Source organism: Hippocampus guttulatus, chromosome 21 (genome assembly GCF_054856545.1).
Source record: "Hippocampus guttulatus isolate MCC_2025c chromosome 21, RoL_Hgut_1.0, whole genome shotgun sequence".
NCBI lineage: Eukaryota > Metazoa > Chordata > Actinopteri > Syngnathiformes > Syngnathidae > Hippocampus > Hippocampus guttulatus.
This window is the reverse complement of record NC_141281.1, coordinates 6,133,598-6,158,986: the sequence shown is the minus strand read 5'-3', so window position 1 is coordinate 6,158,986 and position 25,389 is coordinate 6,133,598. Positions and strand designations below refer to the sequence as shown.

Here is a 25,389-nt window from a genome sequence, read left to right as displayed (position 1 = left end):
AATCTTCCGGGTACGAGATTAAATGCATTGTGTGCAGTACCTTCAGATCACTGATTGGTTGCACACAGATTATAAAGTAGCGAAGCGACAGTTGTAATGTTTGCAAATGTTACCTTAGGTCAGCGATGTCTCTTCCGCAAAGCAGCGCCGCTGGAGGGATTCACGGGCTCCTTTTGAAACTTCACGAATCACTCGCAGACGACGATCCCGGTCGTGCGTCTCTGAATTGTCAAGACCTAGTGGGAGACTTGGGGCAGACGTGCATGCTAACACCCAGCGACAATGAACTGGGTAAAACCATGCACTCTCATCAAAATGCAGCCTTGTTTTGAATGCGACTGATTTTATTGGATGCAGTGGTAGTATGCGGTTTATAATAGTTGTCTAGTGTTAGGCTTGCAGAAATCCCTTCTACTACAGAGTTATGATCATTGTAGATTCTCAGTCATGCAGTTCACTATTGTAATTCGCGAAGGTTGAATCGAGCGTTTGGATTCCCAGGAGGAGTCCTTTTTTAGCTGTCATAGCATCGACGAGTAGTACAACTATGGTATACTAGTTCGACAATTACATTGTAACAGTTAAGCAGCACTACACTAGTTAAGAAGTGAATGCACGAGATTCTGCAAAAAAAAAAAAGACAGAGCAATATAGACTCGCATGGTTTTGTTGTATTTTCGTGCAGGAGAAAAAAAAATAAAGCAGCAGCAAAAGCAAAGCAAAACAGCGAAGATTCAAACACGCGACCCCGCAGCTTCCGTGCAACCCACTTTACCAATTGAGCCAATGCCACCCGGCAAGACCAACAGGCTATTATTGACCTGCTGGCAGCCAGTGACAGCGGCTGGTCTCCAGTTATTACCAACTCTTCGCAACATGCTGGTCCTGCTGGGCAGAATGTGTCTCAGTCAACATGTCATTTTATTGTGTCTCAAAGCCTTACAGACATCATTGCTGTTTTCGAAAGACTATGGGCTGCTCATCTTCCTCAAGAAGTCTTTACCACAAGATGAGGTGGGAACCGAGAGTACATCTTTGAAAATAAAAAAGTCTCATGTTGAGAAGTGATGTGATGTAATGAAATGCCCCCCCCCGACCCCTTCTAGCTCCGGGAAGCCAGGGTTAAGACGTTGTGTTTTTTGGAGACGTTTTTGGACAAGCTTTCTCCAAAGGTCAAAGGGTGGGAGAAGACATACGCAATTGACATAAGAGTAAGTTTCCTTTGGACCAACAGATTATATTCTTACAGTATTGAATACGCTGATTCCAAAGTCAGTCGCCCTTTAGAGCAAGGCAAAACAAAAAGCTCAAGAACAAAGTTATTTATTTCCCTTCCTGCAGGACACATGTATGATGGTGTATGCAAAGGAAAAAACTGCCAAATGTAGGAGCGCAGTGCTGGAGCTGCTTGTTAAGGTTGGTTTCTTTTGTGATTCCCCCCCCCCCGACATAAAGCTTTTGTACTGCCTGAAAAGCATCACATCTTAGCAAATTCATCAAATATTTTCATTTCTAAATATTTTAATTCTACGGTTGCCAGTGATCTTATCATGGACAACTTTTTACTCAACAGGTTCTTCTCACAACAAAAGCTTCCACTGTGGCAGCGGAATTGAGAATTGGTGAAATATTCACCAAATTTTACAGTGAACTTTATCAAAAGAACAAACTTCCAGATTCAGGTAAGGACTTAATTTATAATAGGGAATGGTACAATAATGATGGAAACATTTTTTTTTAAAGTAAAATCTGTTGTATTTCCTGTTGTTCAATAGTCCTCGGCATCATCTATGAATTGCTGGGAGTTGTTGCCGAGGTTCACCCCAGTGAGATGGCCAATTACTCGGACAAACTCTTCAAAGCCTATCGAGGGGAGCTTAAAGAACAGGTGTGACAGCCTCAAACTCAACTGACTTTTCTGCCACTTGTATTTATTTTTACAGCTGCGGTTTTATTGTCGTTTTTGCAGATGACTTCGACAACAAAGGAGCCCAAACTCATTGTAGTTGCTGGATGCTTGAGAGGAATCACTTCGCTCATGGTTAACTTCACGAACGCAACGGAGGAAGGTCAGCCGGGCCGTAGAATTCGCACCAGGCAAATCGTGCATATATTTAGTCGCCTGTCGGATTAATGAGGAGTGTTTGTCTTTGACCTGCAGACCCGGAAACCTCCAACGAATTTTTTCAATACGCTCTAAAAGCAATTAGTCCACAGGTAAATGCTTTTGGGAGCTCCCTTAACACACAGTGGTGTCAGGATGTGTACATTTAGATGCACGTGAAACTTACTCAGCTCAGATGCGTTGCGTTTAAGTGCGGAAACTTTGTGGATTGTGCGTCTACAGTTTTTAACTCTCAGTCCTTGTTTTTTTTTCTTCTAGATGGAAATGAGTCGGTATGCCGTCACTTTCGGTGAGTTTCAACTTTTTCTGACTTTGATTTAGTCACCACTAAAGCTGGATTTCTTAAACAGCTGGACTTAGATTGTTCGCCCGGCACGCGCCCCAGTTCAGCAGCGGCCTCATAGCCCACTACAGGGAGGTGTTTGATGCCATGTCCAAGCTCTGTGGTCACATCAACCATGAAATGAAGAAGACCAGTTACTATGCACTTGAAGCCTTCCTGAAGCAGGTGACTCTCGTCTTCGTTCACAAAACTTTCCATCGCAGAGAATTTCGTGATCAAGCGGTGTGGATTTTGGCTCGCCGTATTTCCAGGTTTCGCTACTCGTGGCGGAAAACGTTGAGGAGCACAAGAGCAAGTTGAAGTTCTTCATGCAAAAGTTCTGCAACATCATTAAGACCATGGAGTCCACCCACAAAGAACTCTCCATCGCCATACGAGGATATGGGTTGTTTGCAGCTGTAAGTTTGTGTCTCGGGCAAGAGTGAGTGTAGGCAGTGTGACATTCCCAAGTTCAAATCGGAATTTTGTTGGGTGTACAATTTCATTTTGTCTCTCTTTAAGCCGTGCAAGAAGGTCTGCCCGCAAGATGTGGAACTGATGTACACCGAGTTGATTCAACGCTGTAAGCAGATGTACCTGACTGAGTCTGATGGGGAGGACGAAAGCTTCTACCAACTGCCCAGCTTCCTGGACTCTGTCGCGAGTGTCCTGATTCACCTCGACAAGGTCACAAACTCAGGAACTCATCGTACTTTTCTGCCTTGCTTCTGGACCTCTGGAGGTCTTTTAGATCATCAATACTTGGATTTAGCGTTGCGTCATTACAGGAAATCTCAAACTGAAATGGACTATTCCCAGCACACTATTGAAATTGAAGCCGCGGTTCACAAGCTTTTATATTTCACCACTTCCCCCCCGCTCTGACCTCAGGTTCCGGAGGTGTACACTCCGCAATTGGAACGTCTGCTGGTGGTACAGATTGACAGCTTCCCTCAGTACAGTGAAAAAATGCAGATCGCTTGTTGCAGAGCCATCATTAAAGTGCTGGTGGCCATGGCCTCGAAAGGACCTGTACTGTGGAGTTTCATTAGTTCTGTGGGTAAGCGGACCTGAATTCAAAATGACTACATTGAATCATGCTTTGTGGGGACTTCAGAATCGTGTCAAATATGGGGCCCTGGCTTTATGAAGGTGTGTACATATGCTGTATAAGGTTTTGAAGTCACGAGGATAGTCCACAAATAAATACAAAGGATTGGGGTTAGATTAATGACTAGCAAGTAGTGTAGTACAATTTTAACAGTTGTTCACATATGTGATTTCAGTGATATAAAGATCTATTTCTTATTGATTGTTTCCAAGCCATTTAAAAAGTAACAAATCTGTAATCGGGTGTCAAATTGAGGAATTATGTTTTGTTTTTTGTTTTTTTAGTGCACCAAGGATTGATTCGTGTTTGTTCTAAACCCATGGTCACTGAGGTTAGTTATATGTTTTTTGTTCACAACAGCGAAGTCCTAACCTCTTTATAAATTTGTGTTTTTTTTTTGTTTTTTTTTAATAGGCCGAATTTTCTGAAAATGATTCTGAAGTTCGTGTTGGAAAGTGGAAACTTCCATCGAGTAAGAACTATCTTGCCCTATACAGAGACCTGCTCGACTGCGATCGGTTGAAGGTACTGTTTTTGTGTGTGTGTGTGTGTGTTTGTGGCCTGAAAGTCCTTTGAACAAAAATCATCAATCTATGAGTGTAAAAAACCCCAAAACAAACTAAATAAAAATACAGTGTATAGTAGTGTATGATGAATTGTGCAGTATGGTTTTCCTTTTATGCTCCCGCCCTCACATTTGTCTGCTTCCACAGGATTCTGGATTTTTGGACGGAGCTTTTGAAAGTCAGAATGCGGCTCTTGTGCCCTTGAGTCGCATTCTCTATGATGAGCTGGTCAAATCGCTTCTTCTGATTATCGAGAAATTAGATTTGTCATTGCAAAAGGTCACACCAGGCGAGGAGGTGCGTGGTTGTACTTTGTGGACACGGCAATTGCGACCAATGTGCCAAACTCTCCTTGGTGACAACCTGTCTCCTTTTCCTCGTCAGGCTCCAGAAGATGCGTCTCATGTCGTGCCTTCTTCTGACCCGACGGCTCATCTCTTGCCCAATAAGATGAAGGACTTCACCGCCTTTATCAATTTAGTCGACTTTTGCAGGTTTTTTTGGAAACCGTTAAATCGCACTGTAGTTACTTGTACCCCGCCAAAAACCAAAGAAAGCCTTTTAACCAACTTGTCCTGGCCAACAGTTGAAACCTTTCTGTTGTTTTTGCTTCTGTAGTGAGCTGTTGCTTTACAAGCATGTCGAGTATTTTCGGACTTGGATGTACCCCTTCAGCCACAAACTTATCCTGCAGTCAATTCGAAACCCACTTGTCAGTGGTTTTTACAAGTTGCTCTCGGTCACCATGAAAATTGCCAAGAAAATGAAATATTACCAGGTAATCCATCTGTGATTAAGTCATTCACTCCCAAAGACGTTTTTAAACGTCTTTTCAGACTTGGTCCAGAATTGTCTGGTACTGAATGAGTTTTAATGTGTTTATGTCATCGGTTTTGCTCCTTTGGTATGACATGCGTGGAAGTTGAAGTCACGAATGAATAGAAACAATTTGTCTTTTGCAGGGAGTTGGCCTTAGAAGCTCAGCTTCTACTCAGAGTGACACGGTGCAAAGTGCTTGTTTTGCCCTCTTCTCAAAGTTTGGAAAAGAGGTAGAATCTCTTTCAGTCACATGAATGGGGATATTTAACCTTAGTTGTTGTTTTATTTTAATTTTTTTTTTTTAAATCACCAAGCTTTTCCCCAGGAACTTGTGAGTGAAACGCGACGTGTGTCTGACTGTAGGTCTGTGTGAGAATGAAGCAGTACAAAGACGAACTGCTGGCATCCTGCTTGACGTTTGTCCTCTCGCTGCACCACAACATCGTCGCGGTGGACATCAAGGTGTACTGTCCCGCTCTGGAGGTGGGTCCTACATTTCTCTTTGTAGCCTAGGTGGAATTGATGACGTCACCTTAAAGCTTGATATTTTCGTCACGCAGGCGGCTCTGAAGTTGGGCCTTAGTCACGTCCCTTTGGCGAATGCGGCTCTAGATGCTTTAGAGACCTGGTCCAGTCACATCCCTCTGGAGACCATGCAGCCCTGCTACAAACTCATTCTCCCTCTCCTGGATGGCTACCTCAAAACCAGCGGCAATGACAGTAAGCCTTTAACAGCAAATCCTTCCAATAGCCACGGCTTAGAAACATGAAAGCAATGACCCGATGCTGATGGAGACGGATGAACCGACTCTTGGTTGACTTCTAGACAAAGAGGATAGCATGTGGGAGGTGATGTCTTCCTTGTCCTCAAGAACCGACATCGGTTACAGCCGAGTGATGACAAGACTTCTGAAGAAATCCAACCAGCTTGCCGTGGTAACGTAGAGAGCCGCATACACCTAGTCAGAAAAAATAAAATGCAAAGGTCAGATAAAGCTCACTTGTATAGGTATAGTGCATTTTAGGTTAATCTGAAATTTTTATCTGAAATCTTTTTGAGTGGTGTATGTAAAGGTTTAGGGTTACTGAGAAATGTCCTTTTTTTTTGTCTGGACTTTTATTTCTAAAGATTCATCCTCATGGAACAAAGCACTGCTTTTCTTCAAAAGAAAATGACCTCAACTTTTGAGTGCCTGTGTGTTGTTTTTTTCCCCCTATTCATCTTTATTTACTCTACCAAGCAAGATTAAATATTCAGTGAAATTGGAAAAAAAAAGTGTACACCGTTGCCTGTTTTTATGCCACCCATGTTATGTATGCCTAGATTTTACTTCGAAGACACTGGTGTAGATTTATGGCACACCATCCAGCTGTCCTTTATATGTCAATGCAGGAGGATGCCCCTCTGACCATGGTGAGGCTCAGGGTGGTGAAGTTGCTTGGCCGCTTGGGCGGGAAGCTCAACAGAAACCTCATAACTGGTATGGAATGAGACAGCTAAGCAACTCTTTCTTCCGTTTTCTTTTTGCACGGTGAAATGTTTTTATTGCTATTGCTCCAAGGGGTGAGTTTTGTTATAAGTTAATTTTTTGGGGAGTTGATCGTGGGTCGCTGTTCTGTCACTAAGTGGTCTCATCGGAGGACATGATGAAGAAGTTTGTCGCCTGGGATACTGAGAAGAGGCTCAGCTTTGCCGTGCCGTTCGCCGATATGAAGCCAGTCATCTACCTTGACCCTTTCCTGCCACGGATCAGTGAACTCGCTCTGTCCACAAGTGACAGACAAACCAAAGTGGGTGCCCCAATGTCATATTTGGCTCTCAATTGACACAAGCAGCAGATTCTCCTTTGACGGATCTCTGATACAGGTTGCAGCTTGTGAGCTGCTCCACAGTTTGGTCCTCTACATGGTTGGGAAAAGTGCTCAGATGGTGGAAGGAGAGAACCGTTTACCACCCATGTACAAGCTGCACAAAAGACTTTTTCCTGTGCTGTTGCGCCTGGCCTGTGATGTTGATCAGGTATGCGTCACGATCATATAATAGGAAGGCGCGAGTGTTCAAAGGAGCTGCAACTCAGGAGCCGTCCACCCAAGCTGTGTGGTTTTGGGTCCAGAACCAGCAGACAAGAGCCTGGTTTTTTTTATCATTGTCAAGCTATACATTCACTAATTAAAAATGACAATCTAAGGGGGGTGATGGTAAAAAACTAAAACAACAACACTGAATGTCGTGTATGTGATTGTCAAAGCGGATCAGAAACACGTCAGCTACTGTGGACTCATTTAAGACCGGCTCAGACAAAGTGTATGCTCGACTCTTTTGACTTCCGATTTTCAAGTGTCAAACACTTGGCGAATTTGCCATGATGCATGAAATATGTATCGAAATGGAATGTTTTTTGCCAGGTGACCAGGCAGCTCTTTGAACCACTGGTGATGCAACTGATCCACTGGTTTACTAACAACAAGAAATTCGAGAGCCAAGACACAGTCGCTGTTCTTGAAGCTATTCTGGTAAGCGCTAATATGTATGATAAGATGTGCAGTCAGATTGTTTTGGGGTTGTTGTTTTTTTTTTGGTGGACAACGATTTCCTTTGCTGTCAGGATGGTGTTGTTGACCCCAAAGACAGCACCCTCAGAGACTTTAGTGGGCGCTGCATCGAAGAGTTTGTCAAATGGTCAATCAAACAAACCAGCCCCAAGCAGCAAGAGAAGAGCCCCACAAACATGAAGTCACTGTTTAAGCGGATCTACAGCTTGGCTCTCCACCCCAATGGGTTCAAAAGGCTGGGCGCAGCTTTAGCTTTCAATAGTATCTACAGGCAATTCAGGTGCGAGAGTTTTTTTTTCCCCCTATAAAGCCACAAAGATTGAGAGATGATTATGATTTGATGGATTCCAACAACAATGCCAACTTTTCTCTTCCAGGGAGGAAAATTCCTTGGTGGAGCAGTTCATCTTTGAAGTACTTGTTATTTTTGTCGAGAGCCTGGCTCTTGCACACACAGATGAGAGATCAATGGGTAACTCTCCTTCAACTAATCAAACTTAGTCTCCAAAAATAAAAAATGCAATCTCCCAATAGGCTCTGTTTTAACTTAAGAAGACAAGGAGGCCACCAAAGTCACTTCAGCTATTAAATATGGAAAAGATTACACAAGCATAATATTACTGCTTCATGCAGAAACAATTTGTCACGAGCAACCTGGACATCATGACAAACTTTGTTTGAGACACAAAACCTGTGGCCGTCTCCTCCTGGACTGCCGTTTATTTGAATTTGCAAAAGGTACCCCATTTGCTTTTGTGACATCCACAGGTACACTGCAGCAATGTAGCAGCGCCATTGATCATCTGAAACGGATTATCAAGTACAAGGCCCCTGCTCTGAATCAGCACAACGCTAAGAGGCGCGTCCCGAGGTTGGTAGCCAACGGGCAAGCACGTGGCCCATGACATATATTAACTCATTCAGTACCAGCCAATTCTGGACCAAGTCTGAAAAGACGTTTAAAAACGTCTTTGGGAGTGAATGAGTTAAACGACAACATTTTTTTTCCCCCCACTTTGTCCTCTATCAGGGGCTTTCCAGCTGATGAAAAGCTGTGCCTGTCCAACGTGGTTTTATGGCTTCTGGGACAATGTGGACGACCGCAGACTGAATGTCGCCACAAATGCTTGGAGCTCTTCTATGAGTTTGTGCCTCTCCTCCCAGGTGAGATGATTATTCTTGACAACGGCACAAAGAAACACAGATTTGAAATCTTTTTCCACTCGGTCATTTTATATTTTTACAATGTCAATTTAGGAAAGAAGTCTCCACCGCAATGGCTGGAGGGGGTGCTAAAAGATCATGGAATGGCTTTCCTGGTCGCAAAGTTTGAAGGTAGAGGTCTGCTCTCCCAACCTACTCTCAGGAACCTGATGGGGCCTTTTAGCGTAAGAGCCACTCTGCAGTGGATGGACCTTCTGCTGGCTGCCCTCGACTGCTACAACACCTTCATCGGTCTGCATATCATCAGACCAAATCACATGCTGAGTAAGTTCTACTTGGCACCAGAAATCAGTTCAGGTGTTCGTAGTTTAGGTGCAAGATGTGCTTGAATTTTGGCGCCATAAGCTGTAAACGTCCGATTTGAATCCAGAGTTGGCTTGACGTTGTGCTGAAATGAAGGAGTTGTATTTCCTTCCCCAAGATTCCAAGGAGGAATCACGGTTTCTTCAAGCGGTACGTTTCTTTTTGACTGAGCTTGCGACTCAAGAGCTGAGCGCGGCAGAGAGCTGCTTCCATGGCGGCCAGAAGAACGCTCACTTCAGTCCGATAGAGGTGGAGCAGTACAACTACAGCAAATGCACAATAATTGTACGCCTGCTGGAGTTTACTACCATGGTCCTAGTCAAGGGGGGCCAGGACTTTTGCAATGTGAGACTGATTTTTTATTTTATTTTTTGTCTCCATCCCCACTTGCTTGTTTTTAACCTAAGGTACTTTCCCTCACTGTTAACAGCTTCTGGAAGAAGATATTTTCAGCTCCGTATTTTTTGAGCTGACTGCCATGGTGGTGCACGAGCCCTCCGCTGTGGGTTTCAACATGGCAGATGTGGATATAATTAAGAACCTACCCGAAGTATGCGTTCCGCTACTCAAAGCTCTGCTGGCCTCACCGTACCGCGCCCGTGTGGAATGTAGCTTGAAGAAAAGAATTTCACATAAAAGGTATTCTGAGCATGTTTTTGTCTTTGGCAGTCAGTTGCAGGGCTAAAAAAAAAAAAAGAGCGATCATAAACATTCACTGCCGGTAACAAATTGAAAAGACAAATTAAAAAAAAAAATGTCAGACCTGACAGAGTTGTGCTTTGTTGGAGAACATTTCAAGAGGATACTTTAATGATGCTTCAAATGTGCACATACAGTTTTTCTATAGCTAGAGGTCATTTCTGTTGTAACAAGTGCTACTTGGTCTCATTGACCGATTGTATTTTGTTTTTGTTGCCCTTCAGTGTCGAGGCGCTGTGTGCTGTCAACTTTTACCACTCTGGAGACCACGGCCAGTTGGAAATGGTTCTGTCTTCATGCAAGCAGATCCACAAAGCTGGCTTCCTCCACTCCATTTTGAAGAGCCAGGTTCTTACCCTGACTTTGCTTTCATACACAAAGTTTGATGGCCTCATGGTGACAATGTTGGGTGGGGAGGTTGTCTTGATGTTGTCGTTTGTAATCAAAGTTTTTTTTTTTATCCTGTTGTTGTTTGTCACGAAGGATGCAGATCCCGCCAAATCGCTTCTCCTGACGGTGTATAACGGAATAGCACCCGGCGACAGGAAGTCGCTTCCATCCTTGGACATCAATACCAAGAAGCTTGCCGAGGGCCTGCTTCAGCTTGCCTTTTCCATCTCTCAAATGGTCAGCGCCGTGTTCTGGAAGACAAAGTTTCATTTGAACAGAATTCCATTTCAAGTACAGAAAGGTTTACTGGTAAGTTTTGGTCGGGCGATGACTCTTTGGCCACCTGCTGCCTTTTCAAATAGGGTGAGCATCTACTGGACATCCTGCTGACTGGAAGTCACTGCCAAAGCTTCCTGAGCTTCTCCCATGCCGAGTACTTCTACAGCCTCTTCCCTACGGCCATCAACACCGAACTGCTCCGAAACATGAATGCCACAGTACCTCGTCTCATGACAGCCTCCTCTCTCAACCCCAGCATGGTAAATAGGTTTTGTTTCCACTTTCCCTTCTTGCGCCGTTCATAACCTTCAAATGTCTATTCAAAGATGGTGAACTTCTTTGCTTTAATGTCAGGTTAGTGTGTTGCTGAACGGCATGCTGGACCACAGTTTTCGAGAGCGTTCGTCTCGGAAGACTCAGGGAAAACAGCTGGTGGAGGAGGTGCTGCGAGGGTGGAGGAGCCTGCAGTCGTGGTGGGCAGGCCACGCTTCAAACGCAGAGAGCAAAACCGCCACGCTTTTGCTCCTCTCCAAACTCTTACAGGTATTCTGATGCCACTTTGCTTCGGTTCCTGAAATAGATAATCACAAGTTAGTTATAATAATCAGAGATGTGCGGTTCGGGGAAAGCTAGGTTTCCCCGATCGAGCGTCTTCGAATTGTTTGTTCATCATATTTTCCCCTCTCAGATCGACTCGTCCGTGTGCTCCGATGTCAACCACGAAGGGTTTAAGCCAGTGTTTTTGACTTTTACCCTGCTCCTGGTCGACACAAGCCTGCCACTGAATCTCAAGGTCAGAATGATGGCACATGAAAGTCACTCTGTTGGACAATTTCCAGTTTGTCTGTGTTTTTAGCTGTGCGTCCTCATCTGTCTAGAGTCAAGCCCTGCTGGTGTTGCCATTCTTTACAACTGTCCCAGAGGAGTCGCTGGCTGAGCTGCAGAAAGCGCTCGAGTGCCTGGTGGCCTCCCACTTTCCCATGCAGTCTGATGAGTTTGCAAAGGGCTCCCTTCACCGCAACAACTACATGGACTGTATTAGAAAGGCGAGTGATTTTATTTATTTTTTTATTTTTTATTGAGCTGAGAAAGAAGGAAAAAAAAGTGATTTTTTTTTTAATGTAGAGAATGTGTCCTGTGTAATGCGTTTGCCTCAAGGCAAACAGCATGGAGGCAGGTTAACACGGAAGTCAAGTTTTAACGAGACTGTCTGTCAAATAAAAGTTGGACTGGCATTGGGAACTTGTTTGAAACAGAGATCACTTGCGTTACAGTTGCTGGATGCGCTGGAGCTTTCTCAGAGCCCGCTTCTGCTCAAACTGCTTGCCGGAATTCTGTGTCGAGACAGAAAGCACATCATGGAGGAGCAATTTCAAACGTGCTTTCAAAGAATTGCTCAACGGTCAGTAAAGTTCATTGAACTGTACTAACATTGTTGTCGTTGTTTGTGAATTTTAAAAATATATATATAATTTCCTCTATGTGTGATCAGACCAAGCAGTGAACGGCAGTTCCAGCTGCTGTGTGCGATATATGGAGTGATCCAACAGGGGGATGTGCCAAGGAGCAGTGTGCTTCAGGCCATGGTGGAAAGAGTTCTGTTGCCTCTGGCCTCGCACTGTAGCATGAAGACACTCAGTGACTTCTTTGTGGCAAATGTCACGGACATAATGGCTTTGCTTTCCAGTCGCTTCACCAAGGTTTGTTCGATTTGGGCATTTTCATGCTATCATTTGCATGCAATGATAAAGTACCTACCGCATTGCCTCTTGAACCCTCACTGTATTTTTTATGCCGTTTTATGTGATTAACAGTTAATTGTTCAAGTTCATGTTGACGTCTAGTTTTCGTGAGATCTGAGGAACACACTCGTGAATGTTTTTTTTTTTTTTTTTACTTTTTTCCCAGGCAAGCGAATCAGCATTCGAGATGCAGTTGTCCAAGAAGAACGGCTGCTTCAAGCTGATGGAGCTCCTGTATTCTCGGCTTCCCAAAGAGGAAGTTTATTCAAAGGAGTCGCGCATCAATTCGGCTTACTGCGGTACAGACAAAACTGAAGGGAACGAGCTCTCAAAGAAATTGCTCAAGTAAGATGCCGAGGGACAGTAATGTGTTTTTTTGTACCCCGTTTCCCACGGCTACACGATGAAGCGGAAATCTTTGCCATCGTTTATCGCAGGTCATGTTTTGAAACGTTCACCGAGAACATGGCCGGGGAGACGCAGCTCCTCGAGCTTCGGAGGCAGTACCGCTGCGCCGCGTACAACTGCGCCATCGCTGCCGTCAGCTGTAGCTTCAGTGAGCCCAAATTCTATTATGGCTTCCTCTTCAGTGACAAGCCCGAAAAGGTGTGGCTAAATCCATCCAAACTGTCACCGTTACTCATGTGTCACAAATAGATTGAGTTGTTGTTTTTTTTGGTTTTTTTTCCCCCCCCGCTTGTCCAGAACCAGTTAATTTTGGAAAATATCATTGACGTCGAAAGGTCCTACAGTTTCCCAGTTGTCATTGAGGTATGTTAGGGTGGTTGTTTTTTTTAAGTTTACGGCAACATTTCATCCTTTTGTATCCTTATCCATGCAGGTCCCGCTCGAGAGAAAGAAGAAATATACTCTGATTCGAAAAGAAGTGGGCGAAGAGAATGGAGGTATTTCATCTAATCCCGTTTACTGCTGTTTATTATGACATCTGTATTTTGTGGTAGCTATATTAGTTGAGCCTTGTCCTTGTGGCTAACTCCAAATACATTTCTTTGGTGTCTAAAGAGGTACCAGTGTATCTGTCCTCCCAGTCCTACATGGCCGACAGCAGTCTGAGCGAGGAAATGAGCCAGTTTGATTTCTCCACCGGCGTGCAAAGCTTTTCCTACAGCTCCCATAAGCCTGAAAGGGAGCGACGCCCCAAAGCAAAGACCGTGAGCTGTGTTCATTGAACTCAAGCTTGCCATCTTTGTTTGTTTAGTTTTTTTTTTTGTCCGTTAAACATGATGTGATCGTATTTATTCGTCGAGCAGATAGAAGAGGCGCCTTATTCCCAGACGGCAACAGTGGATCTGGAAATGGATGAGCTCAACCAGCATGAATGTATGGCGAGCATGACAGCTCTCATTGGTCACATGCAAAGGAACAACATCACTCCCAAAATTGAGCAGGTCAATAAAGCCAAATGTTTTCATTGTAAAAAAAAAAGGAGTCACTGTTACTGTCATTGGTCAAGGCTCTCCCTTTGTCGATGAAATAGGGAAACGTGCCCAGTGACCTTCCTCCATGGATGAAATTTCTACATGGGAAATTAATGAATCCAGCCACAGCGCTCAATATCAGACTCTTCATTTCAAAGCTAATCATCAACACAGAGGAGGTGAACATCAATTGATTTGACTAGAAGTCAACTGTCAGACACCATATCTGTTGATTTAAAAATGTAAAAATATTGGGTGGGGTTTTTTTTTTTCTTTGTCATGTTTTTCTGCAGGTCTTCCGACCGTATGCTAAACACTGGCTGGGGCCACTCCTACAGCTTGTTGTATCTGGAAGCAATGGAGGAGAGGGTATCCATTTTATGGTTGTGGATATTGTGGTGACGGTGTTATCTTGGACAAGCGGAGCGAGACCCAAGGTTGTATATTTGCACTCTTGCTCTTGTTGAAATAACCCGAAAATTTGCACTAGTGAATTTTTACTGTCGGTATCCACTTGCGTGAGGGCCCGGCAAAACATTGACAATCGTAAGAGTATTTTCTTACCGCAGGGGAACGTCGGGGATGAAGTGCTCGCCAATCGGCTGCTGGAGTTTCTCATGAAGCATAGCTTTCACTCAAGAAGGTCGGTGTTTCGCCATAATCTGGAGATCATCCGTACTCTGGTGGAGTGCTGGAAAGACTGTCTCTATGTGCCTCACAGGTAGGTAGTCCTCCAAACGTTTAAAAGTGCACATTTGTAGATTTTATTCCTGTTCCAGCCCCCCCCCTCCAAAAAAAAATAATAACCCACATGTTGGATTGATAATGTTCTTGCTTGAAGGTTTTAAGAAAATTATGTATACGATATGTAATAAATGCCTTTAACTCATTCACTCCCAAAGACGTTTTTAAACGTCTTTTCAGACTTGGTCTAGAATTGGCTGGTACTGAATGAGTTAATGTAAAGGTAATGTACTTTTTTTAATTAAAAAAAATAATAACAACTGGTATTTTCACTTCATGTTTGATTTTAGTCTGATATATGAGCGCTTCTGCGGCACGGACCCAGAGAGTAAAGACAACTCTGTCGGACTTCAGTTGCTTGGAATCGTCCTGGCCAACAACCTCCCTGCTTACGATGCCTCCTGTGGAATTCCGTATGATAGGTAAACCTGCATGGAATGAAAAAAAAAAAAAAACAAATGGCACGGGAGTCCTCGCGCAGCCTATTAATTCATCACCTCGGTTCGAGTGATCATGCTAATCCTGTTCGCTAATAAGGCATTCCGAATAAAATCTAAGATGTAGTTCTAAGAAGAGATAGTGAATCGATAATTTGGTCGACGAGTTAATTGTGTGCCGCTCGAAACACCGACGGACGAAGACTCCCTGCACTGATTGCTCTTCAACCGTACCGACTGTCATGACAGGTACATCAAGTCCCTCACCAACAACATGACCTTTGTCCGGTATAAGGACGTCTACTCAGCCGCCGCCGAGATTATCGGACTCATCCTGAAGAACACGACTGACGAGGAAAACGTATGAGATGTCCCTAGCGGCGGTTGTTAATGACTGTTATTGTGGGAATACATTGAAGAAGTGAAATAAATATCAAATGACATGTTCGTTAATGAGAGTGAGGCGTAACCTTTCCAAATGATTCCCCCCTCAGCATCACCTGGAGCTTCTCCATCTTGCTGCCAGTCAGATCACGAGTCTGAAGAAAAGAGAGATGAATGACAAATTCATTATTTGTGTGAACAAAGTGTCAAAGCACTTTCCTCCTTTTATGGATAGGTGAGCATTGCTTTGCGTGCACATTGCCCCCCCCCCCCCAAAAAAAGGTTTGCAGAGTGCATGGCTGCACATTATTCCTCGTTTGGCTCTTGCAGGTTTGTGAGTGCCGTGTTCTACCAGCTGCCCAAGATGCACGGCATCTTAAAAATGAACTGTCTGGAGTGTGTGCTGAGTCGAGCTGAAGTCATCCCGGAGATTTTTTTGCAGCTCAAGACCACAGGATTCATTCAGATGATGGGCCATCGGTAAGCGTCAACCAGTTTGTTTTCCCAGCTCCTTTTGTTGATGTATTTGAGTTCAGATAGAACAAGGTTTTAGTGCATTTTTAGTTCCCCCCAACCCCAAGTACAGTCATGTGCATTCAGATTCACGTTCTGATGTGCCGGAATATATATTTTTTCTTTTGTAAATGTTTTCCTCTCTGCCGTTCATGCATTCAGGGACGAAGCAACGCAGAGAGTGTGTCTCGAAATCATCCGCAAAATTCTTCCTCGCCTGACTCCACCTCAACTTCAGGAGATCCTTGGAGCCGTGACATCATTCGTCTCCCACCCGTCACCGGTGTGCCGAGAGAGAATGTACGACATCCTCATGTGGATCCAGGACAACTACAGGTGTGCTTGACTGCATCGATCGCAAATGATGAACAGAACGGATATTGATTGACTTCAATCCTAAATTCGCTCTTTGTTGCTCTGGCCACTCGACCGCCGCGCTGTCGTCGTTCTCCTCTAGTGATGACGAGAGCATGACAGACAGCACCTCGCTGGACGTTTTGAATACAGCGAAAGAGACACTACTTCAAGGCTTGTCCGAAGAGAACCAGGGCCTTCAGTAAGTGATTAGACACTCAAGTGATACGTCCTATTACAGTACATAAAACGTAATCCGTTGAATTGTTGTTTTTGTTCTGGCAATAATAATCCCCAGTCTACGATTCTTGATTTCAGGCTGTACGTTCGTAATTTCTGGAGTCAGGAAAAGCGTCTCCCGAGCACAACGCTGGAGCGAATGTTGACCGTGCTTCATTCCTTGTACACCTGTCAAATCGAGAGATGTTTCTTAAGCCTGGCAACCAATCTCCTGTTGGAAATGACCAGTCAGAGTCCTGACTTCAAACGAAACATATTCGAGTACCCGCTCTCAGAGTGCACCTTCCAGGTCCTTTTCTTTCATTATTTTTTATTTTTTGAAACACATTTGACCGTATATGGACCGATCTCGCAACTGTTCCTCTTCCACCCAATAGGATTATTTGATTGATTCCAACTGGCGCTTCAGGAATACAGTGATGACTCCAATGTTTGTTGAAACGCAAAGCTCTCAAGGCCCTGAGAGACTGACACTTTCCCAATCAGGAGCCATGAAGGGAAAGCTTCGAGCAACTCAGACCTCACTTCAGTTTACCCAAACCCAAATAGCCGGTACCGCTAATTAATCGCATCGTTTCCATATTTTCTTCAGTATGGAGATACCGCAGGAGCAACTGTGACATGTTTAGGGGTGACAGGTCACTTTTCCTTTGACAGGTCGACACACAACATATAACTGGCTGACTGGCAGCAGCGTCGACACGGTTGGAGAGTATTCGGCGTCCGAGTCTCTGTCCTCCTTGATGGTGTTTGAAAAGAAAGCGGCGAGGCAAAGTACAGCGAGACGGCCGGTAGGGGAAAGATTTGGACAAGGGCGCCTCACTGCATCGACAGACGAGGTGGACAGTCACGCGAAAGGTCAGTCAGCTTTGTCATGAGCTCTGAAGGATCAATATTAAAAAAATTAATACATAAATAAATTCTGTTAACTTGAAAATGCTAACTGTGTATGTCCCGGGACGGCATTGAAAAAAAGGGATCTATTGTGTCTCTTTTCAACAGAAGAAAATGAAAAACGTCAAAAAATCCTTCAATTGAGACGCAGATTTCTCAAAGACCAGGAGGAAAGCCTGATTTTTGCACAAAAAGAGGTTCAGAGACAAAAACGACTCAAGGTAATAGACGCGCCCTCAAAATGTATAGAGCGTCGTGTCTGATCGATGTCAACTGAAACGAGTTTGCTTCTCCGTCGTCTGCAGGAGCAAAAAGCTGATCAGAGGTTGCGAAAAGAAGCTCAAGTGACTCTGTATCGCAACTACAGAGTGGGCGACTTTCCAGACATCCAAATCCCATACAGTAACCTCATTGCCCCCCTTCAAGCCGTTGCACAGGTGTGACTCGACCGCCGCTTTCCTTCCGGCATGGCGTAGCTTCTAAATACCAGAATGTCATCCATGGCGATTTTCTTGCCTGCCCCTTAGAGAGATCCGATCCTGGCCAAGCAGCTGTTCAGTTCACTCTTTAGCGGCATCCTCCACGAAATGGAAACTCAGAAACCCAGGCAGCAAGCATTTGAAATTAAAGAGGACCTTCGATGCACAATGAACAAATTCCTTGACAAGAGTACGCTCTGCTTCCCACCGTTCATAGCATGCGTGCAGGTATGTCTCTGTCGATCCCACAAGCAAATTTTCCGATTTTTTTCTTCTCTCTCTCTAGCTAAACAAAATGACAATGTGACAAATTTGACAGCTCTGACTGCTTTTGTACAGTAGCTTCCCCGTCCGTTTGTGCAATTTATGAACAATTATTTTCATGATAAATGATTTTACTCCACAAGGACATGTGCTACCAGCATAAAGACCTGCTGCATATCGATCCAGCGCTCATCAGCTCCACAAGCCTCGCAAGTCTCCAGCAGCCATCGGGCGTTCTGCTTTTGGAAGAAGGTCTGCTGCACATTGGCGTCCAGGACGAGCCTCCCGCCAAAAGGTCACGGGGGCGCAAAGAAATCCCCCCGGACACCCAGAAATGGGTCCACCTTGCAAGGTACTCAAGTTCAGTACAGTAGTTGACATGAGCTAGAGTCACTTTTTAATATGACCCCCCCCCCCCCCCCTCACCCTTCGTCCAATAGGCTTTATCGAGACTTGGAGGATTATGATGTTGTCCGCGGAATCTTTGCCGGTAAAGTCGGAACCATGCCCATCACCAGCGCTGCCCTTCGAGCCGAAGCCAGCACCGACTTTGCTGAAGCTGCTAAGCTTTACAATGAGGTATGGGAGCCCTTCTTTTTTGGCCGATGCATCAACGGCAGATGAACTGATGTATTTCTTTTTTTTTTGTGTGCGTTTCCATCACTGCCAGGCTCTGAACACGAAAGACTGGACTGATGGCGAGCCCACAGGGTCTGAGAAGGACTTTTGGGAAATAGCCGCAATGGAGGCCTACGGCCATTTGACTGATTGGAAATCTCTTCAGTACTGTTCCACGTTTTACATCGATGAAAATAGCCCTGCTAACCTCGACAACATGTGGCTCGAGCCCCTCTACCAGGTAAGTCAAATGACATTTCACTTTCTCGGCTGAGTCCTTCTCATTCCAGCGCGAGTGAGGCCCATTCGCCATCTGTCATGGCCGAGCGTCCGAATGCTGTTTATATGCTTTTAAGTCGTTTGTTTCCTTCTAGGAAATGTACCTGCCGCACATGATTCGAAGCATGCTCAAGCTGCTGCAGTTGGGTGAGAGCGACCAAAGTCTTCTCAGCTTTATGGACCAAGCCATGAAGGTGGAGGAGCGCAAAAAGCTGCTGGAGAGCCGTTACAGCCGAGAGCTCAGCTTGCTCTACGTCCTGCAGGAGGACTACGACCGCGCTAAATACTACAGCAACTCCGCCATGCAGATGTTCATGGAGGTACGGTTTGAAGATGAAAGGAGATTGGGATACATTTTTTTATTTTTTAAATCGGGTTTTTACTCCCCTCTATGCGTTGTAGAGTTACTCAAGTGTGGATACGCTGCTGACTCAAAGTCGCCTCACCATCCTGCAGTCAGTGCAGGCCTTGACGGAAATCCAGGACTTCCTGCACTTCATCAAAGGAGAAGGTGAGGAGTTGACTTAAAGAAAGGAAAAAACATGCCTGGCTCACAGAAATAAATGATGAGACTGGATGGAGACTGTTATGCTCTGGGGCTGGTTTACTACACCCGGCAAAGGTTCTGGGGACAACAGGATCGAGCCATTTTATTATTCTCCCTCGCGGATTCTTACAGCAAAATCCTGATCTGTTTCCCCGAGCTTACTGACACTCATTGTATGCGTAAATTAGTGTCTGTGACGTCCCTCAAGCGGCTCATCGGTTCATGGACTGAGCGGTATCCCGACGCTAAAATGGATCCGGTGAACATCTGGGACGATATAATTACATCCCGGTGAGGAACGAAGAAAAAGAGGGTTATGATCTCCTCAGATCAGTTCAGAAAACATTTTTTTTTTGATTGTCTTCTGCCCAGATGTTTCTTCTTGGACAAAATCAGGGAAAAGCTTCAAAGCCATGCTGACGATGATAGCATGGAGGTGGATGGCGCGGACGAGAGCGCAGAGGACCTCAACGCTCTAGTTAACAACTGCAAGTTCAACATGAAGCTGCACATGGCTGATAGCGCAAGGAATCAGGTGACCCGACCGAAACGAATGCGCAAGACTGTTGTCACATCGCGGCCTTCGTCGTAACAAAAAGAAAAAAAAAATTGTTGCTTTCAGAATAACTTTTCGGTGGCCACCAAGTTGATGAAGGAACTTCAAAAGGATGCTAAAACAAACAGGAAATGGTTGCGGCGCTGGGTCCACAGTTTTAGCCGGTACAGCCAGAAGCGGTGCCAAGCTCAGGGTCCTTTGGAGCAACTCAATATCATGCTCAAAGCGGTCCCACTTTTGGGTGAGTCGGGGCCAAAACGTCAAACTCACAAATACAAAATGAAAACACTCGCAAGGAGCATGAAGCTATAGGGCATGTCGCAAAAACTCAATGACGTAACTGCTTGTTAAATGGCCAAATTCAATTTTAAAAAATGTTTTCCTGTAGAGGAGATTGAGATTGACTGCCGGAATGCCCAACCTGAATTGTACCGAGACCAAAAGATCCTTCAAGGAACATCTTTCCACATCATGGCCTTGGCTGTACGCAAAAGTCCTTCAGTCTTGGAAACGATTGAAGCTGACAAAGCAGAAAGAATCGTCCAACTTTCACAGAGCGCTTGGCCGACGCAAGATCTGAAGGTCACGGCACTTCCACCGACGACAATCGCAGGATTTGTTGACAGGACTTTGGTTTCTGTATGTCCAGGGTTTTTATTGAACGATATTTCCCCTGCAGAAAGTGGAAGTGGGGCTGCAATTGCGAGCGTTGACGCTAATGTGTGATGCCACCAAAAAGGCTGATGAGGAGCTGCAAACGCATCGAGAGGAATGTGTGGAAACCGGCAGCATCGTGGACACATATATGTCTTTGGCTGATTTCTGTGACAAACTGCTGCGTCAGGAGGATCAGGGTGACACAAGTCAGTCTTGCAAATTTAGCGCCCCAACCCCCATTCTAGCCGAAATAAAAAATGTTGTTCATTTATTGATTGCAGACAATCAATTCCCGGACCTCTTGACCCTTCCAATTTATGTTGTGAAATGCATGCTGAAAGCCCTGAAAATGAACTCGGAGGAGGCTCGTCTCAAGTTCCCTCGACTGCTGCAGCTCATCGAGTTGTATCCATCCGAGACGTTGGACCTCATGACAAATGAGGTTTGTGTCCTTGGTGAAGGTCTGGACTTTTTTTGTTGTTGTTCCTGACCAGCATCATTCTTGCGTACGTAGATGGCATCGGTCCCTTGCTGGATGCTGATTGGTTGGATCAGTCAGATGGTGGCCCTTTTGGACAAGCCTCAAGCCGTGGCCGTGCAGCGCTGCGTTGAGCAGATAGCGGAAAGCTACCCCCAAGCTCTGGTTTACGCGTTGATGATCAGTGGTGAAAGTTATCACTTTGAGGACTCCGCCACTGGCCACCGACAGCGGGAATTTGTCAACAGGTCATAGAAATAGCCATCCCTTTCTTATTGAACACTTCCTCATGAAGGTGACGCAGGTGAAACCGAATCTGGGGACACACTCGGATTCTCACCCATGCGGACGTTTTTGGGGAATGTAAAATGCAAATTCCAAAGGGGTGTATCTTAAGTTGAATGCAATTTTAACGGTGTGCGTTGCGCTTGTATCAACAGGCTAAAGAACATGCTGGACAAGGGAGAAGCTGTGAAGACATTTGTGGATGCGCTGCAACAGCTCACAAATCCCGAGATGATTTTTGGGGTAACGGTTGCCATGTCAGCCGCGACGCAAGTTGAGCTGCCCCGCGTTTGACTTATTTTTGTTGTTTTGTGGCACCTTCAGGATTGGTGGGAAAATGTGAAAAACAAACTGGAAAAAAGTGACTTCGACCAGGAGAAAATGGAGAACGTGTACAACGAGATGCACTCTTCGCTCGGGGACAGCAAGAAAGAGGGTCACGGGATGTTTCGCAAGAAATTTATCCAAGTTTGTACAATGATTTTGTTTTTTATTGTACCTCCTATAGCCTTGCAAGCAATTTGAAAGATCTCAGTCATTGGCGTCCATGGGGATTTGTAGTTCATAATTTGTACATTTGGTGCCGGCAAAGAGCAGAAATATAACCAGCGGAAAACCATTGCGCTATTTTATCCACAGAAATTTGCGAAAGACGTGGAGAATTTGCTGGGAATAAAAGGCTGCAAGCTATTTGCGAAGAGGAAAGACCAAAGCTTTGTGCGTCGCGTGGATCAGTTTGCGTCGTCCATGCGGGGCTATCAGAAGGAACCCGGGAACCTGAAGGAGTACTCGCCCTGGCTGAGTGCGTTTCAGGCGGACCCGTTCAGAAACCAGCTGGAGATCCCCGGTCAGTCAATTTTATCCGCCAAGACCGTTGAGCTTAGATTGTACGACGGTCTTGGAATCCGGTGGAATTCTTGCTGTTGACCGACACCGACGAGTTTCTTTTCGTTGTTTTCCTCCATGCGAGGACATTATACTGGATTCTAGGTCAGTACGATGGCAGATCCAAACCTTTGCCCGAGTATCATGCCAAGATAACCGGCTTTGATGAGAGGGTAAGTATTACGACTCGTCAACTGTTGCTTAAATTTGAAGACTTTGGCAAATATCATTAAGTCTCCCCATACAGCTCAACAGTTTTGGTACGACTGCAGGACAAATTGATTTAGACAACTTCGGCGGCAGGGCGGCCCGGTAGTCCAGTGGTTAGCACGTCGGCTTCACAGTGCAGAGGTACCGGGTTCGATTCCAGCTCCGGCCTCCCTGTGTGGAGTTTGCATGTTCTCCCCGGGCCTGCGTGGGTTTTCCCCGGGTGCTCCGGTTTCCTCCCACATTCCAAAAACATGCGTGGCAGGCTGTTTGAACACTCTAAATTGTCCCTAGGTGTGGGTGTGAGCGCGGATGGTTGTTCGTCTCTGTGTGCCCTGCGATTGGCTGGCAACCGATTCAGGGTGTCCCCCGCCTACTGCCCGGAGACAGCTGGGATAGGCTCCAGCACCCCCCGCGCCCCTCGTGAGGATCATGCGGTACGGAAGATGAATGAATGAATGAATGAACTTCGGCGGCGTTCAACTCACGGCTCGGCTGCGTCTCTGTTGTGTCCTGCAGGTCAAGGTGATGTCGTCCATTCGCCGTCCCAAGCGTCTGATCATCCGCGGCGACGACGAGCGCGACCACCCCTTCCTGGTCAAAGGTGGCGAAGACCTCCGACAGGACCAGCGCATCGAGCAGCTTTTTGCCGTCATGAATATTTTGTTGAGTCACGACGCCGCATGCGCTCGCAGAGGCCTGCAGCTCCGCACCTACCAAGTCATCCCCATCAACACGAGGTACAGTGTCTTGAGCTCACGGCGTCATTTTTTTTTTTTTATGATATGGATTACATTAAAAATCGTGCACAACGATAATAACGCCCCCAGTCTCTGATCTTTACAGAATCGGACTCATTGAATGGATGGAGAACACGTGCACTTTGAAGGAGTTTCTTGCAGCCGCTATGACCGAGGAGGAGTCCCTCAGGGCAGCCAGGTACACGTCAGCGATACGCTTCTGTTTCCATGACGACCTTTGGGGAACTGGAACCAAGATGAGATTTTTGTATTTATTTATTTATTTATTGTAATCTTTAACTGTTTTTCCAGATGTGCTGACATCTACAATAAGTGGCTGTCCACCTTTTCTCCAAAAGCAGAAAAGTCTCCCGTAAAACCCTACGCTCTAGCTTACATGTAAGTGAAGTGACCCTACGCTCGTTTCGAAACCACGAAAATGCTGTTTTAGCATCCGTCTCATATTTCGAGGCATTGTTGATTCTTTGGCAGGAAAGCAAAACGCCCTGAGACCGTCAATAACTTCTCCAAAGTGTTGCAGCAAGTGCCCGCTGATCTCCTCAAGTACGTTTCCTCTGCGAGTTGATCACTGAAGAGAAAAAAAAAAAATCATCAAACATCTGTTGTCTTTTTGTTTTCTTTCTTCTTCCTTCATTTTTAGGAGAGCTTTCCTAAAGATGTGCAACAGTCCCGAGGCCTTTCTTTCACTGCGTTCCCACTTCATCAGCTCTCACGCTTTACTGTGCGTCAGCCATTGGGTGCTGGGCATCGGCGACCGGCATCTCTGCAACTTCATGATCAACACGGAAACGGGAGGCATGATTGGCATCGACTTCGGTCACGCGTTTGGCTCGGCCACACAGGTAGAATGACATCTGTTGTACTGTGCGACGGTCACAAGTGAGCTTTGTTGACAAGGAATTGCTCAAAGTGCGTCATTTCACCGTCTGGGTGTTGCTAACTTGAGCGTGGCGGCTCTTCCTGCCAGTTCCTCGCTGTGCCCGAGCTCATGCCTTTCCGGCTGACGAGACAGTTTGTGAACCTGATGCAACCCTTGAAGGAGTCCGGTTTGATCCAGAGTGTGATGGCGCACTCCCTCCGAGCGTACAGGAACGAGCCGGACCTGCTGCTCAACACCATGGATGTGTTCGTCAAAGAGCCGTCGTTGGACTGGAAGGTCCGCCTGCACACGTGTTCCTACAAAGCGGGGTTGTCCAAACTTTTTCCTTGGAGGGCCGCATACAGCAAAATAGAAGGATGAGAGGGCCGCTTTAAAAATTCTTCAACTTTTTGAAACACGTTTGGCGGGCCGCAAATGGCCCCCTGGCCAAAGTTTGGACACCCCCGCTATAAAGTGTCGTTGGTCTTGTCAATGTTTTTTTTTTTTGTTATCACTGCAATCCACATGTTTTCCCTGAAACAGAACTTTGAAATCAAGCAACTGAAGAAGGGAGGTACGTGGACAGAGAGCGTGGATACCAAAGAAATCAACTGGTACCCTTTGCAAAAGGTGAACTTTGCGAGACAAAAACTGGAGGGCACAAATCCCGCCACCATCACCAGGTATGAGCACCACATGACGACTTGTTAATTAGTTGCAGTGTATTGTTGAAGGGACTCCTGTTTATGTCCGCTCTCTTGGGATTCTGATGTTTTTCTCGTTTACAGTGAAGAGCTCAAGCTGGGCTTCGAGGGGCTTCCAGCCTTCCAGGGGATGCAGTCGGTGGCCCTGGGGACGCCGGAGCACAACGTCCGCGCGAGGGAACCGTCGGCGGGTCTCTCCGTGGAGAAGCAGGTGGAATGCCTACTCGACCAAGCCACGGACGCAAACGTGCTGGGGAGAACGTGGGCGGGCTGGGAGCCGTGGTTCTGATGACGAACGCCGCATTTAATCGCAAACCGGTTTAGCGGGTGCGCTTTCTCCAATTGCTCACGAAAATAAATGTGCCAGCAAGCATGACTCTGCTTGCCCCCAAAATTTTAAACTACACTTTAAGGATCGACATCATGAAATGAAACAATTCACTGCCTTGCACTTCATTTGAAGGAAATTGTTTGCTGGAATTGTTGATGATAAATAAAGATGAACTACTGTTTGGAAAAATTGACCATGACGGTGACATTAGGTTGTCACTTTGCAACGTCAGTTTTTTTTGTGTGTGTATACTTTCTCCATCCATTGTTTGAACAGGAACACAATGTTGAGCACTTGCACCGCCAGCTCACTGTTTACATGATGAGAAACTTGAACGCAAA

General features: G+C 45.6%; 1 protein-coding gene across 3 annotated transcripts; it reads left to right on the top strand.

Moving 5' to 3' along the window:
* Nucleotides 1–46: 46 nt before the first annotated feature.
* prkdc (protein kinase, DNA-activated, catalytic subunit) lies at nt 47–25,241 on the top strand. 3 transcript variants are annotated; one of them, XM_086101998.1, is made up of 86 exons: nt 47–291; nt 938–1,014; nt 1,107–1,211; nt 1,342–1,416; nt 1,574–1,682; nt 1,776–1,888; nt 1,970–2,069; nt 2,162–2,217; nt 2,384–2,414; nt 2,476–2,633; nt 2,720–2,866; nt 2,970–3,134; nt 3,339–3,507; nt 3,843–3,889; nt 3,973–4,083; nt 4,272–4,421; nt 4,509–4,618; nt 4,743–4,902; nt 5,087–5,173; nt 5,307–5,426; nt 5,504–5,663; nt 5,770–5,879; nt 6,337–6,424; nt 6,571–6,734; nt 6,811–6,963; nt 7,350–7,457; nt 7,550–7,776; nt 7,874–7,968; nt 8,265–8,367; nt 8,527–8,660; nt 8,754–8,984; nt 9,142–9,368; nt 9,454–9,662; nt 9,947–10,070; nt 10,206–10,349; nt 10,475–10,651; nt 10,746–10,934; nt 11,080–11,184; nt 11,270–11,437; nt 11,666–11,793; nt 11,884–12,091; nt 12,300–12,478; nt 12,571–12,739; nt 12,839–12,904; nt 12,975–13,038; nt 13,157–13,305; nt 13,405–13,542; nt 13,632–13,751; nt 13,866–14,009; nt 14,142–14,293; nt 14,607–14,738; nt 15,003–15,114; nt 15,248–15,372; nt 15,468–15,617; nt 15,813–15,986; nt 16,108–16,206; nt 16,323–16,533; nt 16,622–16,796; nt 16,902–17,102; nt 17,247–17,359; nt 17,444–17,575; nt 17,666–17,845; nt 18,025–18,233; nt 18,322–18,460; nt 18,552–18,740; nt 18,874–19,098; nt 19,181–19,289; nt 19,514–19,616; nt 19,698–19,860; nt 19,948–20,122; nt 20,270–20,463; nt 20,561–20,744; nt 20,820–20,980; nt 21,053–21,264; nt 21,457–21,544; nt 21,626–21,769; nt 21,941–22,148; nt 22,292–22,359; nt 22,913–23,133; nt 23,240–23,332; nt 23,446–23,532; nt 23,626–23,697; nt 23,795–23,996; nt 24,122–24,310; nt 24,557–24,696; nt 24,802–25,241. In XM_086101998.1, exons 1-86 carry the CDS (start codon nt 126–128, stop codon nt 25,004–25,006), a joined length of 12,273 nt encoding a protein of 4,090 aa, XP_085958124.1. In that variant the 5' UTR covers nt 47–125; the 3' UTR covers nt 25,007–25,241. The 3 variants fall into 3 exon arrangements, with proteins under 3 accessions (XP_085958124.1, XP_085958125.1, XP_085958126.1); XM_086101999.1 differs by lacking the exons at nt 23,240–23,332; nt 23,446–23,532; nt 23,626–23,697; ... (2 more) ...; nt 24,557–24,696; nt 24,802–25,241 and adding an exon at nt 22,434–22,537 and having other exon boundaries at nt 22,913–23,054; XM_086102000.1 differs by lacking the exons at nt 22,913–23,133; nt 23,240–23,332; nt 23,446–23,532; ... (3 more) ...; nt 24,557–24,696; nt 24,802–25,241 and adding exons at nt 22,434–22,537; nt 22,688–22,819.
* The last annotated feature ends 148 nt before the right edge of the window (nt 25,242–25,389 follow it).

What these genes read in the sequence shown, in the direction of transcription:
- prkdc (XM_086101998.1), top strand. Translation starts at nt 126, where the DNA reads ATGTCTCTTCCGCAAAGCAGCGCCGCTGGAGGGATTCACGGGCTCCTT. An exon ending in TCTCAAAGTTTGGAAAAGAG is followed by an intron (nt 5,174 to 5,306) that starts GTAGAATCTCTT and finishes GTCTGACTGTAG; the next exon opens with GTCTGTGTGAGAATGAAGCA. An exon ending in GACGCCCCAAAGCAAAGACC is followed by an intron (nt 13,306 to 13,404) that starts GTGAGCTGTGTT and finishes TTCGTCGAGCAG; the next exon opens with ATAGAAGAGGCGCCTTATTC.